The sequence below is a fragment of the Chiloscyllium punctatum genome, chromosome 20 (genome assembly GCF_047496795.1).
Source record: "Chiloscyllium punctatum isolate Juve2018m chromosome 20, sChiPun1.3, whole genome shotgun sequence".
Taxonomy (NCBI): domain Eukaryota; kingdom Metazoa; phylum Chordata; class Chondrichthyes; order Orectolobiformes; family Hemiscylliidae; genus Chiloscyllium; species Chiloscyllium punctatum.
This window is the reverse complement of record NC_092758.1, coordinates 79437259-79456562: the sequence shown is the minus strand read 5'-3', so window position 1 is coordinate 79456562 and position 19304 is coordinate 79437259. Positions and strand designations below refer to the sequence as shown.

Here is a 19304-nt window from a genome sequence, read left to right as displayed (position 1 = left end):
GAAGTCAAGTCCTGCTATTCCCTCTGGTGTCACACAAATTAAAGACTTTAAAACCAGCTAACAGGCAGAATGGACCAGATTTCTGTACTTAACAATTACGACAGTGAACTTTTTATTAACAGTCACGAGGACTGTGCTGGTTGGTCAAATATTCTGGTCAATCGGCAGGTCCGTATAATCCATATAAAAACATATATTAAGTAATAGAAATGTAATGCAGGGAGTACGTACATCACATTTATACTTTATTTGCAGCATAATTCACTGAAATAATAATCCAACTTTGCCTTAAATAAAACTTACCAGCAGAGAGCCTGCTCACTTGCACCCTCAGCTGACTACTCGAACAGGTCCGAGATCATGATAATACAGTGAACTTCTGTTATTTGAGATTTATAATTTTTGCTGGTTTATCAAGTATGCAGGTTCATAAGGTGCTGGTTAAAACAAAGTTTGCTATATTTATTACAAATAAATAAATCAAACTGCAGATAAACCTTTATGAACTGTCAGCATATAAGTCTTGAGTTAAAACTCTAACCATCTTTAAACTTCCCTTTACATTCTCCCACAAAGGACAGAGGGAAAGACTGTATATAGAATTTGCTGAGAAGAATATTTGTTGATCAGTGCGCTGCATCTCTGTCTTTCTTCTCAAGTTACTGCCACTTGTTTGCACGAGTCACTTGGTGACTGATAAGTCAGACCTTTGTAATTGTGAACCAATTAAAAGGTGCAACTTATAGTGGCTCGAAAGGGGAAATAAACTGGCTTTCTTCAAGCTTGAGAGACACTTTTTACTGCAGAGAAAAGAGACATTTTTGCATTTGCAGAGGTTTGATTTCTTCTCCCAAACATTCAAACCCCAAGCTGTTCAACTACCTGGAAGCCAATCACAGTTGTTGGCAGGCAGCAGGTCTTTATTATTGCAAAATAGTCACAAGTCAACATACCCATCAGCTACTTGTTGCTGGGAGAATGAAAGCTAGGCTTCCACAGCTGCTTGAACTTACCAACTGTATCAGCAGTACTTGAGCTTGCGGTTACTGGCTTTTAAAAAGTGCACCAAGCCTTCCCAGTCCTTGGTTTTTAAAACAGTCTTTTCCCATTTCAGTTGCAATCAAAAATACAGAAAAATAAAGAAGTATTGTCTTTCCATATGTTGCAATCTTACTCTCCCACAAGTACTAACATAGTAGCTTAATTGTTTGGTCAGTATGGCAATTTTACATATGCAGTTTCCAGTTAAAAATATGGATATAAGAACCTGTAATGAAGCTGACAGCAGGTGCATGAAGACACTAAATTTGTTCAATAGATTGCATCTTTATTTAGGCCACTATTAATTAATGGAATTATTCAAAATATTCACAAAGGCTGACACATAGTTTATCAGAGGGACTGGTGATCCAGAGGTTGGCACATAGGTTTTTATTTCGAAGAAATTAGCTAGAAGAGAATTTGCTTTCACAAGACTGCCCAGGTGTAGTAATTTGCAGCTTTAAAAAAAGTTGGTAATTTGACAAATAGCATAACATTTGACAGTTGTGGGATGGTGAAATTGTTGGTGTCGGCAAAGCCTCTTGTGGCAACCTCACACTCCTGCATTTGTTTTGCATTATATTTGTATAAGTTTGCTTAAACAGAAGGGACTGGTAGCAGAATGATTATGTTACTGATCTTGCCATGCAGAGGCCTTGGTTTATGAGCTGGAGACCTGAGTTTAGATTCTACCATTAGGAAATTTAAGTTCTATTAACCAAATTAATGTTGGATTAAAATGTTAGTAATGCTGAGCATGAATTGTTGATTGTTATCAAACACTTTTGTATGGTTACAAACGTTGTTGAGGGGACGAAATCAACCAGTCTTAATTGGTTTGGTCTCTGTGACTCCAAATCCGCAGTGAAATGGTTGATTCTTAATTGTCCCTGAAATGCCTGACTAAGCCATTAAACCAGGTTATCACCACCTTGAGGACAGTAAACAGTAGGCAGTAAATGCTGGTCTTTCCAATAGTACTTGTATCCCATGTTTTTCTAAATACAGCAACATTTTATTAACCAGCACCAGGAGTGTACTGGTTGGTCAAATATTCCAGTCAATCAAGAGGACCACATAATTAATTTAAAAACACACACTAAGTAACAGAAACCTAATACAGGGGATGTACTCATCACCATTATACTTGATTTACAGCATTAATCACTTGTATTTAAGGCAAAGTTGCATTATTATTTAAGTTACCAACAGAGCCTTCTCACTCACCCTCAAATGACTAATTGGTCATCGTAGAGTTTGTAATATAGTAAACTTCTGATATTTGAGGAATACAAGTTTTGCTGGTTTAACAAGATTGCACGGTCATAAAGTGCCGGTTAAAACAAAGTTTGCCAAAATAAAAAAAAGTCAACGTCTTTGATTCGAAACGATATCTGGAGTAAAACTTTGGATAGCAGGTCGCACTTTGACCCTCCCGATTTCATCAGATTCAACTGAAGTTACCTTTAGGCTATTCACAAAAGTAGCTATCCTTCATGTTTAAGCCCAAGTAATGAACATTAATTAGTCATTTGACCATGAAGCCATGATGGATGAGCCTGATTTTTTTCAATTTCATATCCAGGCATGCATTTTTGAACAGATTTCAGTGAGTAAAGATCAAGAATGGGAACACTTTGGGCTCATTTTTTGAAATTTATTTTTCTTCTCTTGCTAAGTGGCATTAAAAGCAATTGTAGCATTCCATCAATAATACTCAAAGGGGCGAAGCACCATAATTGATATCAGCAATTAGTCCTGAATCCTGACATGCCATGACTCACTTGATAATTAGGGGAACTTAGTTTGTTAAATGTCTAAATATTTGAAATGGGAAATTATCAGTGTTTTTGATGCTTCACCATCTGCTAATCCTCTCAGTAATTTTTCTGTGCATAAACAACACAGTGTCAACCTGGACATGTTGATAGCTTAAGAATCAGGTTTATGTAATTTTTTTTCGGCTTAAAATTTTGATACCCAAAATTAAATGTACTATCACAATATATTGAAACCGTTAATGTGTCTCTCAGGATGACTGCAGGAGAATCTATGACTTGTAATAAAGAAAATTTGAAAGCTGTGACTGTTGAACTGGCTACCCTGTAGATTTTTAAAATATGTGCTAATAATATATCTGTGTATGAGAAAGTGAAGACTTTCTTAGCCTCTTTAGTATGATATGTTTTCCAACAGCTGCTTTTGTTTCATTTTGAAATGGTACAGATCATCTGCGATTAAGTGCACCAACTTACTCAGCATTAAAAGGGTTTGGAAAAAGTATGAGGAGTGTGTCAAGTGACGGTGCCAGCTTTACTTTTCCACTGGTATCTGCAGCTCCTGATCAACCTCCACCTGCTGTCTCAGTTGCTAACCCAACGCCCGTCTCTGTAGCTGTGACTACCAGTGCGACGCAGCAGCCAGTACCGCAGTCTGTGCCGCAGGCCATGCCCCCGCCTGTACCACAGCCCGTGCCACAGCCAGCCACAGCAATCCCAGCCTTTCCACCAGTGATGGTGCCACCATTCCGTGTGCCATTGCCAGGCATGCCAATTCCTTTGCCAGGTAAGATACCACTTTTCTGTTACTTTTGTTCTTTCCCTTTGTGGTCAGCAATCTTATTTTTGTGATAATTGCTCCCTGACAAATGGATTGTGTGTTCTCTTTGTTTTGTGATTGCTGTCTATGTTGAAATTCATCTGTAATAATTCCAAGAAGATTTTATCTTGTGCATTAAAAGTACTTGAAATGTAGGAATCCTAAATATTCACATCCTTTGCTCTCTATGCCTCTCCTGACTCATGTCAGTGGTATTAGTTTTATAGCAAATAAAAACAGGAGAAGCTCCATCCATCCAGTGTCAGAAATAACAAGTTTCTCAGGTCAGACTTTGGAAGATAGGTGCTCCTTCTGAAATTCTGCCTTCTGAAGAGGTGCAGCACACTGATGAGCCAAAACTGTTGTGTTTCATTGCCTAGGTTCTCTCTGTCAAGTTTGCTGAAGAAGATAACCTCAGAAATGCTTTTGTGCATTGATGAGCCAATATCTTCTCATGAATGCTATGATCATGAATTGTAAGAACTTTGTGTGTGTATAATTCTTTTTTACCCTTGAACGTTTAGGTACTAATGCTAGTATCGCTACAGCTACAATACTTAGTGTATTCCATGCAATTGCCAACAAATTAAATTTATGTAACACCTTAATATTTATCTAACACCTATTTGTGTAATAAAGGTGTCTCGTAAAAGCTTTATGATATGTGACAAAGTGGGACATACTTAACCATGTCAAGGGATATGAGGTAAAATGACCAAAAGCTACTGACTTGACATGCACCCTCGCTTTCACCTTTGATGTTCAGGTTCCCGACAAAACCATTGCTTTTTTTTTCACCTTGAGCCCTGCTCTGGTTCAGTTCCTATCTCTCCTCCTTGGGATTCAGTGCCTATAGATTTGAAAGGTTATGATGGATGATGACTTTCGCCATCTACTGCCCAAACATTACTGGATTCCACTCTGACCTTAAAAAAACTTGGCTTTTCTTTTGCAAATCTGGTGACTTTCGTTGAAAATGTATGCTTTCAATTATATAACTCTCTTGTCAAAAAAAGCAAGAAGGTTCCCCCTTTGGGGCAATTTTGAAATATCCTGTTGATTCTGGTAGGATCACTTTATACATTCCACCCAGTCCCTGCAAGATTGTTTTCAGTTTGCAATAATCCCTGGTATTTTCTTTAAATGGTTGCGTGTCTGCCCTTACCTATTGTCAGTAAAAAGAACAATTCCTAACTTGAGTTTTGTACAGAATTTTGTGCGAGGTGTGCTTGATTCAGGGGACCTTTGCTGATAGGTTGCTGCTGTTAAAGATCTTTCCAAACCACTGATTGATGACTACAAGTGACTCTACAAAAGCTGAGTCATTAATTCAGACTGACCTGAGCCATGAAGTGAAGTCTTGGAACTGTGCTTGGGTCACCCTGTTTGATGATATGATCCCTGTAATGAACAACAAATGTTATGAAGAAATACATTTTCTGGTTACTGAAAGAAAAGAGCAAAGGATAAGTTTAAAAAAATTCACTTCAATATGCAATCTAAAATTGTCGACTAGCATGAGTCAACAGTTAAGGAAGAGATATGTTTGCATTAACTAGTGCAATCAAAATACTACTTATGAAACACTTGAAGCAAAGCCTCACTCTGGCAGATATCTGGTATTGCAGAAAGAGTAACACTTCTGGTTCTCCAGTATGCTCGTGTCTCCCTGTAACATCAGGTCAAAACTTCAACCACCCTTGGACAGTCACTCGACTCGACCCAAGTTCTTGCAGGTACTGCTCCCTCCAATAAGGCACACCTTGCCAATTCGCCGTTCCTGATATCTTCAGAGCCCTGTCTGGTTGTGTGGAAGAGCAGAGGGATCTTGGTGTCCATGTACACAGATCTCTGAAAGTTGCCACCCAGGTAAATAGTGCAGTGAAGAAGGCATATGGCGTACTGGCTTTTATTGGTAGAGGAATTGAGTTCCGGAGTCCTGAGGTCATGCTGCAGTTGTATAAGACTCTGGTGCGGCCGCATCTGGAATATTGTGTGCAGTTTTGGTCGCCATACTATAGGAAGGATGTGGAGGCACTGGAACGGGTGCAGAGGAAGTTTACCAGGATGTTGCCTGGTATGGTAGGAAGATCCTATGAGGAAAGGCTGAGGCACTTGGGGTTGTTTTCATTGGAGAAAAGAAGGTTTAGGGGTGACTTGATAGAGGTGTACAAGATGATTAGGGGGTTAGATAGGGTTGACAGTGAGAACCTTTTTCCACGTATGGAGTCAGCTATTACAAGGGGGCATAGCTTTAAATTAAGGGGGGGTAGATATAGGACTGATGTTAGGGGTAGGTTCTTCACTCAGCGAGTCGTAAGTTCATGGAATGTCCTGCCAGTAGCAGTGGTGGACTCTCCCTCTTTATGGGTATTTAAGCGGGCATTGGATAGGTATATGGAGGATAGTGGATTAGTGTAGGTTAGGTGGGCTTTGATCGGCGCAACATCGAGGGCCGAAGGGCCTGTACTGCGCTGTATTCTTCTATGTTCTATGTTCTATTACAGTCACTTCCTTCCAACAAACTGAGCTTAAGTCAGCATCCTGCTTGGTTGTTGGCACAAAACAGTCCACCTACGTTTGTATAGTGGTAGCTGCTTTGTCACTGCATTTCTCAAAGCAGCCTTTATTTTATTCTGAGATACTGTGTCAAGGTATCGACATTGCCATCCGTTCTCGATGGGTTTTTGTTTGTGTTTTTTTATACATGGCAACCAGATTACTGAAGAAGGCTCATGCCTGAAACATCGATTCTCTTGCTCCTTGGATGCTGCCTGAGCTGCTGCGCTTTTCCAGCAACACTTTTTCAACCAGATTACATGGCCATCTCTGAACGAAAGTGTTTATCCAGAATTTTCTGTTTTGCTCTGAGTTGAAAGTAGATTTCAAAACATCTCTATTTTGTAAAGTTCAGCGTTCATGACAAATGCGATTTCTCTAAATTTTACAACTTTCTTGAATTGTTGGGAGTTTTCTGAAATCGTCAAAGTAATGCATTGGTAAAAGAGGCTCAGGATTTTATGTTGAGCAGTCTCTACAAAATAGTACAGCTTTCATTCCTGATGAAGGGCTTTTGCCCGAAACGTCGATTTTCCTACTTCATGGATACTGCTTGACCTGCTGTGCTTCTCCAGCACCACTCTAATCTAAGTGATAGTTAGCCCATCCTTTTCCTGTGCAGAATGGGCAAATCCCTGGAATAATTAGTAATCTCAACTTTCCTTTCCCAAGCAATACCATTTAAATACTTGTTCAGGTGCAACAAGTATGGTAGAGGCAAGGACCTTTGAGGCACTTAAAGACCTATTTAGGTGAGTACTTGAAATGCCATAACATACAAGACAATGAGCAAAATACTTGAAAATGCTAGAATGTGTAATTGCTTGATGACCAGCATTGACTCTATGCCTGAAAGTCCATTCCTTATGCTGTGAAAACTCAATGAAACTGAGTGCAGAATGGTGGGCATTCTGTTCATTTAACTGTATCTGATTTCACTTGGATGTTTATTTGACTTACTCTGATGTGAAACAATAGACAATAGGTGCAGGGGTAGGCCATTCGGCCCTTTGAGCCAGCACCACCATTCATTATGATCATGGCAGATCATCAACAATCTGTATCCTGTTCCTGCCTTATCCCCATAACCTTTGATTCCACTATCTTTAAGAGCTCTATCCATCTCTTTCTTGAAAGTATCCAGAAACTTGGCCTCCACTGTCTCCTGGGGCAGAGCATTCCATATATCCACTACACTTAGTTTCTCCTCACCTCTGTTCTAAATTGCCTACCCCTTATTTTTAAACTGTGTCCTCTAGTTCTGCACTCACCCATCAATGGAAACGTGCTTCCAGAGTGTCCAAACCTTTAATAATCTTATACATCTCAATCAGATCCCCTCTCATCCTTCTAAACTCAAGTGTATGCAAGCCCAATCTTTCAACATATGATAGTCCCGCCATTCCGGGAATTAACCTCGTGAACCTACACTACATTCCCTCAATAGCCAGAATGTCCTTCCTCAAGTTGGAGACCAAAACTACATACAATACTCTAGGTGCGGTCTTACCAGGCCCTGTACAACTGCAGAAGGACCTCTTTGCTCCTATACTCAATTCCTCTTGTTATGGAGGCCAGCATGTCAGACAGAGTCTCAGTATTTTTCTTTTAGCCTCCTTCTTGTGTCTGTTACCTTGGGAGTTATGAGTCATAAATACACTTGTATACTATTCATCTGTTAATAGACAGTCCATGAGTTAACAGTCTAAAATTTGGCCATGAGAAAATGGTGGGGTTTTTTTTAAGCTGGTGTTACTGGCAGCTGTTCAATATTTGGAGTGTTATCTGTTTTAGTTTCGTAATTTGGAATTTGGAGATTGTTTGCTTCAATGGCAGATTTAATTTATCTGCTGATCTTTTTTAATATTTCTTGGTTAGTGTACTTCTAAAACTCTGTTTTTACTTAGAATTACCTTGGATTGAGTTGATCAAGTGTTCAGCTGGAATATCAGTCTTAATGTGATAGAATTAAGAGCTTCCAGAAGAGGCTCAATGGATGAGAGTTCCTAGTAAAAAAAATGCATGACTGACAACATTTTAATGTGCAAGACTTTTGAGTACTTTTGTGCAGAAAAGTTATAAAATCATGTTGATGAGGAATACAAGCAATCAGAATGAATTATTTGATCAATCAAGAGGCAAACTGTATTTTGTATTGGATGCATATTGGCGAAATTAGGATCAAATGATGTACCATGGCTGGAGTTGCTTTCTGAGCAAGAATGGTTTATTCTTTATGAAACACAAATTCATATCAAATAGTACAGTTGGAGTTATTTAGAAGACACAGTTAATTTTTTTTTAAATTTTGTGATGTGGAGGCCATGTACTGATTCTGGTCTGTTAATACTGTGACTGAACAATTGAGTACCTTCATCAAATAAGTCGACAGCAGAATACTCTAGTTGGATCAGTTTTGATTCTCATTGTTTGTCTTCCACATTCTACTACTCCCAATCTTTTTCACTAGGTTATCTTCTTGTCTTTGCTTCACTTTATCTGTTTCAAGTTTCATTGACATCTTTTCCATTCTGACTGAATATCTCCTTTGCATACCCACATCCATTTCCCTTCTGACTCCATTGTGGTTCCCCCCCCCAGAATATGTTTTCATGTGCCAGCTACGCTTTCCTCCCATTCTTTGTCGCTGGTTGTTGCACCCCTGTGGCATCCCAGTTTCCACAGCATATCCCTAGCATCCATACGTCATTTGATGCATTTACCCCACATAAGTATTGGGGTATGCTGTCTGAAGGATCGTTCTTCCGCTCAACTCTTGTCTGAAGAATCCCTTCAAATATGGAGTTTATGCAAAACATCTTATCACCATCTGTGCATTATGAATTCTCTATGAAATAATATTGCTTCCCATTTCAATTTGTATTATTTATCTATAGGATGTATGTGGTTCTTGGGCTGTTGAATTCTTCACTAAACCATCACACATTCAGTAGATTTTGAGGCTTCTGAATTTCACTGAGAAAGTGTTGCAGCTGAAAGGTGACAATAGTTCACTATTTTTCTGTCTCAATATAAATGAGGTTTGTTTATTTCTATTTCCTGTGAGCTGGCTTTCCAGTGGCTATCAGGTGCCTCCATTTATTGATTGTGCAGTGTTGATCAATGGTGCATGGATGTGGATTAAATAAGGAGCAAAGGGAGCATTAAAATTGCTGGCTTCCACTGAGCATTGCATGTATGCAAAATTGCCATAAATGTAATAATAGTAAAACAGCTCATGCAACAGTGTTATTGGTGGTGCAGTATTCCTGTCCTGGCTGACCCCAGAAACACAAACTGGTAAGCTCACTGCTTAGGTATATTGCATTGTACAAATAACCTTCCCCTTGCCCATGTAACAGCAGCTTTGCAATTTAATTACTTGTATATGAAGGCTTTTGGATACTGACTTTTTGTTTTGTAAAGCTGTTGTAAGACCTCTGATTTTTCCTCGCTCCATATATGTATCTAAGTTTGTATATCTCAACAAGGAACTATTTGTTTAAGAATAGAAAGTGTGGTGTGGTGTCTGTGATTTAGCAGTTTCGCGATTGTTACAGAAGTTTTTAAGATTAAAACTAATTTGTCCTGTCGATTTTTGTTTTGTGGATTGTTTTGAGAAATTGATTTTGAATTTGAAATATGAAGTTCTTACTGAGGTTTTTTTTGCACATTGCATCTTTATTTCTTTATTCATTCACAAGATGAGGGAATCCCTGGCTGGGTAGTATTTGTTGCTCATTCCCAATTGACAAGAGGGCAGTTAAGAGTCAGTCAGATTTCTGTGGGTCTGGAGTCACACGTAGGCCAGACCAGATCAGGATGGCAGTTTTCTTCCCTAAAAGACATTAGTGAGCCAGATGGGTTTTGCCAACATTTGCCAATTGATTCATGGTCATCGTTAGACTCTTAATTTCAGATATGTATTGAATTCATATTTCACCATCTGCTGTGGCAGGATTTGAACCTGGGTCCCCTGAACATTATCTGGGTCCCTGGTTTAACAGTCCAGTGATAGTACCATTAGACCATTGCCTGCCTGAAAGAAGTGAGAAATATTGGGCAGGAACTTGAATTCAACTGAGACTTCAGTGATGTATTTAAGTTGCAACTATCATTTCAAAGTTTGGGTTTTGCCAGCAAGGTGCTTTTTCCCATAAACCATTATCTTCTAGTATTGTGCCTTTAGTTAAAACTCTAGGATGTCTTTTAATACTTGTTAGAAAGTTGTTATCTTAATTTAGTGATCTAAAATGTATTTTTAGTTAACTGAATTTCCTTTTCTTGACCCATTAGCCACAACTGATAAACTATCATGACTGAATCAGAAAATTGTGGTCTTGAGTCACATAACCTGGACTGATAGTTCAGAGCAGTGCTAAGTATGTGCTGGAAATGCTGTCCACTGGATACATTGGAGGCCTAATCTGCCTTCTCAAGTAGGCTCACCGAGTCCCATGCACAATTTCGAATAAGAGCAGGTGTGTTCCCTGGTGTGTTACCCAGATTTTGGAACTATAATGTGACTGCACTTCACGAGGACTCATGCTTGTAAAATGTTTTGAGTCTGTGAATGTAGCTCTTTACTCCTTTTCAGAACAACGCTGCTTTCTGTACACAGTGCTGAAGTGCTACAATACTTGATTTCTCTTAACCAGTCTGGTGTCTAAGAGCAAACAAAGAAAATGCTGGAGAGCATCTGTGGAGAGAGAAACAGAATTTATGTTTTAGGTCCAGTGTGACTCTTCAGAAGAAGAAAAGTCGTATTGAATGCAGTGCTAATTCCAGATCTCTTTCCATAGATGCTGCCAGACCTGCTGAGTTTCCCCTGCATTTTCTGTGTGATTTCCAATATCCACAATATTTTGCTTTTATTTGGAGTCTAAGAATCAATTTTATGCCGAATATTTTTGAACTGTTAGATCTGAATGTTTTAAAGCTGAGACAGTGATTGCTATCCCCTGAATAAGTCATAACATTGCCTGATTTTCAGTATTTTAGAATTGGGCATGTAAAGGCTTTGTATGTTCTTGTGCGCTAGTTAAAGATGGCACATTGTAAAAACATGCATTATGTATATATGTTCTGCAGACCTCAATGTTAAAATGTAATAGGCTTTATATTCTGGCTCATTGTGACTCCCTTGCTGCTTTCCTGCACTTAACAATTGCATTTAATTAGGCTAGAATTTAAATCCAGATTTCTGGATTGCAGATCAAAGTAAGATAATCACTGCACTCTTGTACCATTAAACAGAGAGAGATTTTTAGAGTTAATGTCATCTCCCGAGTTGTTTCTCTGTGTGTTTTTTTTCTCTCTCTCTTGCGATCTGGCTCATGCACTTTCATTGGGTTGAAATGGCAGCTGTGGAATAAGTGAACCTTCTACTTTCTGTATATTAAGCACAGATTAGCAGTCAATGCTTTCAAAAGAATATATAACTTTAATGTAAGCTTATTGCTCAGTCACAAGTATATAATATGCAGTAGGCAATGGAATCCTTAGTATATATCAGTGTAATAATTTGCTGTCAATTTAAATTGTTTAATTATTATGCTTCATGGAATTTAATGAGTTTGAAATAATTACGATTTATATCTGTTCACCTTACGGTAATGTAGTTGTATTGTCAATCCATCCAGTGACCTTGGTTGTGCACATATAGCCATACCTCTCGCGTCAATGGGTTTTTTTTATTAGCCCAAGATCACAATACAGCATATAGTTAGCTGAATATTCACAGATGTATTTATGAAGTGAGACTATAATGGATTAAAGATGTGTCAATCTCATTTAAACTCTGAAAATAACATTAAATGAAAGAGGGAATAATCCAAGTGTAGGCATGACGTGGGACTCAGTCAAGGTGAATTTTGGGCTTGCTTTCTGTAGCACTCCCATCAACTTGCACAGTCAGCACACAGTTTGTGAAACAAACAGTAAATCAGCTGCAACTTAATTTTCTCATTGTAGCACTCAAATAAGCCATGCTGAATGTGTTTTAATTTAAATGTATTTACAGTTTTTGTCAATGTTGAAAAGTTTTGACATTAAAGTATAAAATATTTTTCCCCCTGAACACCACTTACATCAAAAATTATCATTTCTAGGTTCTGTTTTTTTTCTTGAGGGAGCTAGAAATCCCAGTGTTTTGTGTTTTGTTCCACACTTCCAGCATTTGCACTACTTTGCCTTTTGCCAAGGTTATTTTACACCAGCAGTCTCCTTTGCACCAGCAGTCATCTTTGCCATCCAGGTTTCACATGACAGTGTCTCACTTCTGTTTGCAAATAATTGTGAGCACAAACTTGCCCAGACTCATCACACTGCTACCAGATCATCAATGTCATTATTAATTGACGGTGCTGAAGAAACTGACCCGAATGCAGATAATGCTATCAAGATGGATTTTAATCAGGAAGCAGAGCCACAACAATAAAATCATGGTCTGGATTTTGTTAGGAGTTGGTTTGGAGTGAATAAACAGCATACACCATTCGTTGCACTTAACATTTGTTCATAAAATCTCTTTGAGCCTTTTCACTATAATTTAATAACTGCAGCTATTAAAGAGCCAAAACAAGAAGGCATCCCCTACTGGGGATATGAAAAGTCTGTGTAAAAGGCAAACAGTAATGTGTTCAGTCAGATTGTTGAATCCTTGGGAAAGGTACAGAATCTAAACCAAGAAGTCTAAGTTGAATATCGATTAGGACAATATGCTTCAAGTGAAATGGGAAGGGGAGGGGGAATAAAAGATGGGATCCAGAGAGAAATTACAAGAGAGAGAAAGAAAATATTTGATATTTTTATGTAAATTTCCTAATGAGAATTAAATTGTGAAGGAATTAGGCTCCACGCTATGAAAAATAGTGTCATGGAGTTTATTTGAAAGTTATTAAATTAAACCCCAACGCACTGTTTAAGATGTCCTTACATTTGAAAGAATGAACATTTTTTCTTTCTGGCTTGTGTGATGGATAATTATCACAACTTCATTATCTTCCATTTATTTGAGTATTCAGTCTCTTGGAAGCACCTGTTATGGAGCTTCTTGAGGAGAAGTGCAAATATGACAGCAATTTCCTAACTTGTGCATTTCACTGAACCTTCTGCAAATACTGGAAATTGCAATCCAATTTCCTGTTCATTAATGGTAAATGCTAATATACTTAAAAAAATGTTAATGCAAAATCTTGGCCATCAATGTCCTTGTTGGCGCTAATGATAACAGTGCCAAAGCTCTGTGATAGAATTAAATGCCATACAAATTCTGCAAGTAATTCTCTAATTTACTTGGAAAATTTGGGACATCAGAATCCAAAATGGAGTTTTCAAATGTGGCTTTGCTATTGTTAATTTCCCAACTTAGAACTGTTTTATACACATGCCAAGCTCGAGCATCAGCACTATTACATTTAGTCACTGAATGCCTCCGATAAGGAGAGTAAACTTCTGTGGGTGTTTCATCCTGATTTAATAGTGACTGAACCACAAATGTGCTGCCGTGTGACATCTGGTGAGCAAATTGTTAATGACATGCTCTGTGCACAGGTAGTATATGTAGAGCCCCTTTCCTGGCTGAGATACCAAAGAGCAAAGATTGGGCAGAAGCTCAATTTCATTTAGCATGTTGGAATGGCATGCAACTGTTGGCACTTTTACAAGATGCTTTGACAAGAACAGCTTTTTAAAAAAAAAAATGAAGTCGAACTTCAGTGCAGTATAGAACATCATGAGCTAACGCTTAGTGCTCAAGTGCTCACCTGCTTGAATGTTTGGATGGCAAATAAAAATTAGTACCCAAAACCTTGCACAAAAATGCAAAGCCTGTATGAGTTGGGTGTTTTTTCACTAACAAACCAGCAGGTGGCAGTGACTAATAATAAATCTGCTTGATATTTGTCTTTCCTAAACTTTTATGGAAAATTCCAGTACCTCCCTTCCCACTCTCCCCTCCAACGTTCAGTACTCATGGATGTTAAGCATTACTTTTAATTGGAGCTAAGGGAGAGGAACAGGCAGGCAGAATAATTAAAAGTGCAGGGACCCTGAGTAGTTCTTCGAGGGCAATGTTATAGCAATTGATGTTGTTGGAGAGATGAGTTATAACGTTCTTTATGTGAAGCTACATTATAAACTGAATTGAGTTCTGGTGGCTTATTGAGGTAGGAGAGTCTCATCAGAAATTGAGGACCATAATTTGAAGTAGCTGAACTAGCATTTAATGAAAATGAGAGGGTTGATAGAATCTGGGAGACTGATCTTGGCTATTAACGTCAAGCTTCAGGATGGTATACAGAAGAGAGATGATTGGAGGGGAAAACTGTGACTGGGAGACTGACAAGTGATTTAAAATTGGAATTTAAAATTTGTATTTTGAGTTAAAATAGCTTTAATTATCATAAGACCATAAGAAACACCCTAACTTATAGGAGCAGATATAGGTCATTAGGACCTTCGAGTCTCTTCCACCATTTGATCATTGCTGATAAGTTTCTGAACCCCATTCTCCTACCTTCACCTCGTAACCCTTGAGCCCCTTACTAATCAAGAATCTATCTCTGTCTTAAAAACACTCAATCACTTGGCCTCCAAAACCTTCTTTGGTAATGAGTTCCACAGATTCACCACCCTCTGGCTGAAGAAATTCCTCCTCATCTCAGTCCTACAGGGTCGTCTCTTCACTGAGACTGTGCCCTCGGATCCTAGTCTCTTCTACGAGTGAAAACGTCTTTTCCATGTCCACTCTATTCAAGGCTTTCAGTATTCTGCAAGTTTCATTCAGATCCTCCTTCATCTTCCTAAACTCCATCGAGTACTGATCCAGTGTTCTCAACTGCTCCATACGTGACAAGCCCTTCAACCCCAGGATCATTCTTGTGAACCTCCTTTGAACCCCTTCCAAGGCAAGCACATCCTTTCTTAGATATGGGGTCCAAAACTGCTCTCAATATTCCAAGTGCTGTCTGACCAGAACCTTATACAGCTTCAGCAATACTTCCCTGCTCTTGTCCTCTTGAGATGAATTCTAACATTGTGTTTGCCTTCCTAATTGCACCTGCATGTCACCCTTAAGAAAAACCTGAATTAGGATCCTTAAGTCCCTTTGTACTTCAAATTTTGTAATCCTTTTCCCAGAAAATAGTCTGTGCCTCTCTTCTTTTTACTGAAATTCATAACCTCACACTTTATCATATGGTTTTATATGTCATCTGCCACTTCTTTGCCCACTATTGTAACTTGTCCAAGTCCTTCTGCTGCCTCCTCGCTTCCTTAACATAACGGCCCTCCACCTATCTTTGTGACATTTGCAAAATTAGCAACAATGCTGTCAGTTCCTTTGTCCAGATCATTAATGTATAATATGAATAGATGTGGTCCAAACACAGACCCTGCAGAACTCCTATATCACTGACTGCCATCCTGAAAAAGACCCCTTTATCCCAACTCACTGCCTTCTGCCAGTCAGCCAAACATTTCCATGACAGTCTTTTGCTCCTAACGACGTGAGCTCTTGTCTTATTTAGCAGATTCACATATAGCACCTTGTCAGAGGCCTTCTGGAAATCCAAATAGATCAAGTCCACTAGCTCACGTTTGTTTTACTTGTTTGTTACCTCCTCAAAGAATTCTAATAGATTTGTCAGGCATGACCGTCCCTTGATGAAGCCCTGTTTTATGATGCATTTCCAAGTACTCAGCAATCTCATCCTGAATAATGGACTCTCGAATCTTACCAATGACTACGGTCAGGTTTACCGGCTTATAATTTCACGTCTTCTACTTCCCTTCCTCCTTAGATAGGAGTGTTAGATTAGCTATCTCCAGTCCTCTGGGACCCTACCTGACTCCACTGATTCCTGAAAAATCACCACCAGTTCCTTTGCTATCTTCTTCAGAACTCTGGGGTATATTACATCTGGTCCGAGTGACATATCAACTTTCAGGCCTTCGGTTTCCCTGGCACCTAGACTTTCCCCCTCCCCCTTCTGGCTCTTGAAGTTCAGACCTGCTATTCATGTCTTCCACTGTGAAGACTGATGCCAAGTACCTAATCATTTCGCTGTTTCTTTGTTCCTACTACTACTCCTCCAGCCTCATTTCCAGCAGTCCCACATCCACACTTGCCCCTCTCTTATTTTTTAGATATCCTTTTAAAAAAATTTTTGCAATCTTCTTTTGTATTAATTACTAGAATATCCTCACATTTCTTCTTCCCTCCACATTTGTTTTCTTAGTTAACCTCCTCTAGGCTTTCCACTAAAAGCTTCCCGATCCTCTGCTGCCTTCCCACTAATCTTCACCATATTATATGCTTTTCCTTCTGCTTTTCTGCTGACCCTGACTTCCCTTGTTAGCCATAGTTGACCTCATTCTCCCCGAGTATGTTTTGTGTTCCTTGAGGTGAATTTCTGCTGCGCCTCCTGAGTTACCCCCAGAAACTCCAACCATTACTATTCCACATGGTCCCTGCTAGGTTTCCCTTCCAATCATCTCTGGCCAGTCCTTCCCCCATGTCTTAATAGTTACCTTTTCTTAGTAGTAATACTGTTACGTCTAACTTCAGCTTCTTCTTTTCAGACTACAGGGTGAATTTTCATATTGCAGTTACTGCCCCTTAGGGGTTCCTTTACCCTAAGCTCCCTAATCAAATCTGCCTCATTATACATTGCTGAGGTAAGCAGGTTTTTCTGGGTAATGTTGTTATTTTCTATACTACAATGGATTAGCTGACAACTGAACAAAACTAAAAGGAGATAGGAATTGCTCCTTGGCCTTTGGAGTTTAATTTAAAATCAAATAAGGACCTCTGTTAAGAAACAGACTGTTGAGCATTTTGCTGAGCTTGTGCCAGATGTGCTCATCTGCATTTAAACTTTTGTGGTTAACTTCCCAATGGCTTAATTCAATATTATGCATTTTAGGAAGATCTCACACGCAATTTGTGCCTGTGTTAACTGATGCTATTGGATATGGTGAGGGAATAGTAGCTTCCCCTCCAAGTTAAGAAGGGACAAACTGAACCATTTATTCCTGAAGTTTGGAGATCATGCATGACAGTTAGGACGGGTGCACAACTTCAGCTTGAACCTCCATGGAGTGGTGTGATAACACTCGCTCAACTGTGCTGCTTGACATCTAATATCTTTGGAACCTGAGCCCAGCACAAGTTAGTGACTTTAAAAGAGAAAGGCAAAGGAGTAGATGACTAGGTTTGCCATCCACATTTTTCAAAGACTTGACAATGTCACCAACTGATGAAAGTGCTGAATTTTAAATTGGTAAGCTCCCCTATCTGTACACAAGAAGAAAATAAATTTTTCCATGAGGGTAACCTTTTTCTTTTAGTGAGGGCTGACTGTCAGTGAATACAGAAGAGCCTTGATTATCCGAAGGACCTGGGCGAGAAGTATTTTGTTCGGTTAATCGAATGTCAGATAATCAAATGCCAGATAACATAGTTTAGCCAAACATCGAGACCGTGCGATCTTGCCGGATAATCCGAAATTCGGATAATTGAATGCTGGATAATCGCAGTTCCTCTGTATATTAAGGATGATTTCAATCTGTCTTCTGCTATGTTAAATTGGTATCAGATAAATTGAGTAGTTTAGTTTAAAGCTGCATTATACTTTATGATGCTTTTCATTTTTATCACTTTTGCTTTTGAATATGTACATATTCTTACTAAATTGGGTTTAGGCGTGTACACTTACTGATATTCTATAATGTGTACTTTCTGTACATTATCTGAAAGATTCAGTTATTAGTTCCTGAGGATGTACCTATGTCAATTCTTGCAGGTTTACAAGTACAGTCTACTCCACTTACCTGTAAGTGCATACCTCACTTAAGTGTCTTTTTATGTTCCTTTTTAACAATCCAACGTTTCCCCCATTTCATAGGGAACCTGCAGTGCTAATATTTGAAATATTCACAGAATATTTTTCCTTAACTGTGGCCCTTAAAGATGTGTAAAGTGTAGATAAATGGCCCCAATTGTCAGTACTCTGTTACTATGTTCAGTATAGTTCAGGCAATACAAATGTTTGATGCTTTCTGAAAATGTTACTGTATGACATGTTGATCATTTTTTTAAACATGTACCATGATGTACAGAAGTGTGTGTTCTTTAAAATGTATTTGAAGAATAAGTGTGTACATGTCATGGGAACTCACTGCACTAGCAAAGCCCCTAGTGTAGCAATGAAAGAATAAGTTAATGTGCATAGTTTTTTTTCCCTCTGCAATGTTGTACTGTACCTTTACAACTAGTAATTTAAGTGAGGAATTGGAACATGTTTTTACTATAATGCAGCTTTAAAATCTTAACAGCTGACGCCTATCTTTTCTCCAACACGCTTGCTTATCCATTCTTACAGGTGTAGCAATGATGCAAATAGTCAGCTGCCCGTATGTAAAGACAGTCACTACCGCCAAGAACGGTAATGTTTTATCTTGGTCCTTTCTGTCTTAATAGTGGCATGATATTTGAATGTTATTTATTTTAGCTGTCCAACTCAATACCTACTCCCAAACCTCTGGCTTTATTTTAAGGTAGCATTATGTTCCACAAAAAAAAATCACTTTGGGATCTTTGATCAAAGCAGCTTGGATATTACCATGCTGTGCCAGTACCAGTGTTGCTGGAGGGAAGGTTTCATGTGTAGATTCCCAACTGGATTTGCTTGTTTTGTTTTGTGTTGTATTTGTATTAATTTGATTGTGCTTTTGTATTCCATCCTTCATCTACTTAGCTATGCTATCCGTGTTGACCACTGCTTGTGTGTGCAAAACCCATTCCTTTTGCATAGTAGTAATTTTGCATGCATGCCTTTAGGTGCTATCCATAACCTGCTGCAGTAACTTTGTTCTGCCATTTTTTAGAAATGTTTGTTTGCTTTTTTTTAAATTAATGAAGTCTAAACGATACGATTCCAATTTGAAAGGAAGAAAGGTTCTGCCATTTTTATTGTGTAGTTACTTCGGGTTGGGGGATATTTCTAGCTCTTGTGTCTTAACTGAGCAAAAGCTTTTGGTGTCAGAAGTTGGAGGTGTCGCTCCTGAACTTCTGGATGTCAAGGTGCCATTTTGTCACAATC

The 19304-nt window shown here is 38.7% G+C and overlaps 1 protein-coding gene across 6 annotated transcripts in view; it reads left to right on the top strand.

Annotated features, from left to right (window-relative positions):
* The window catches only part of tcerg1b (transcription elongation regulator 1b (CA150)), a 105917-nt gene that overhangs the window by 44209 nt on the left and 42404 nt on the right, over positions 1-19304 (top strand). For 2 of the 6 annotated variants that reach the window (XM_072591105.1, XM_072591104.1), the window contains exons 5-7: positions 3268-3606; positions 18006-18035; positions 18585-18647. In XM_072591105.1, coding sequence (XP_072447206.1) covers positions 3268-3606; positions 18006-18035; positions 18585-18647 — 432 coding nt within the window. The remainder of the gene's footprint in view (positions 1-3267; positions 3607-18005; positions 18036-18584; positions 18648-19304) is intronic. The other 4 variants (XM_072591107.1, XM_072591106.1, XM_072591109.1 and 1 more) reach the window with 2 other exon arrangements.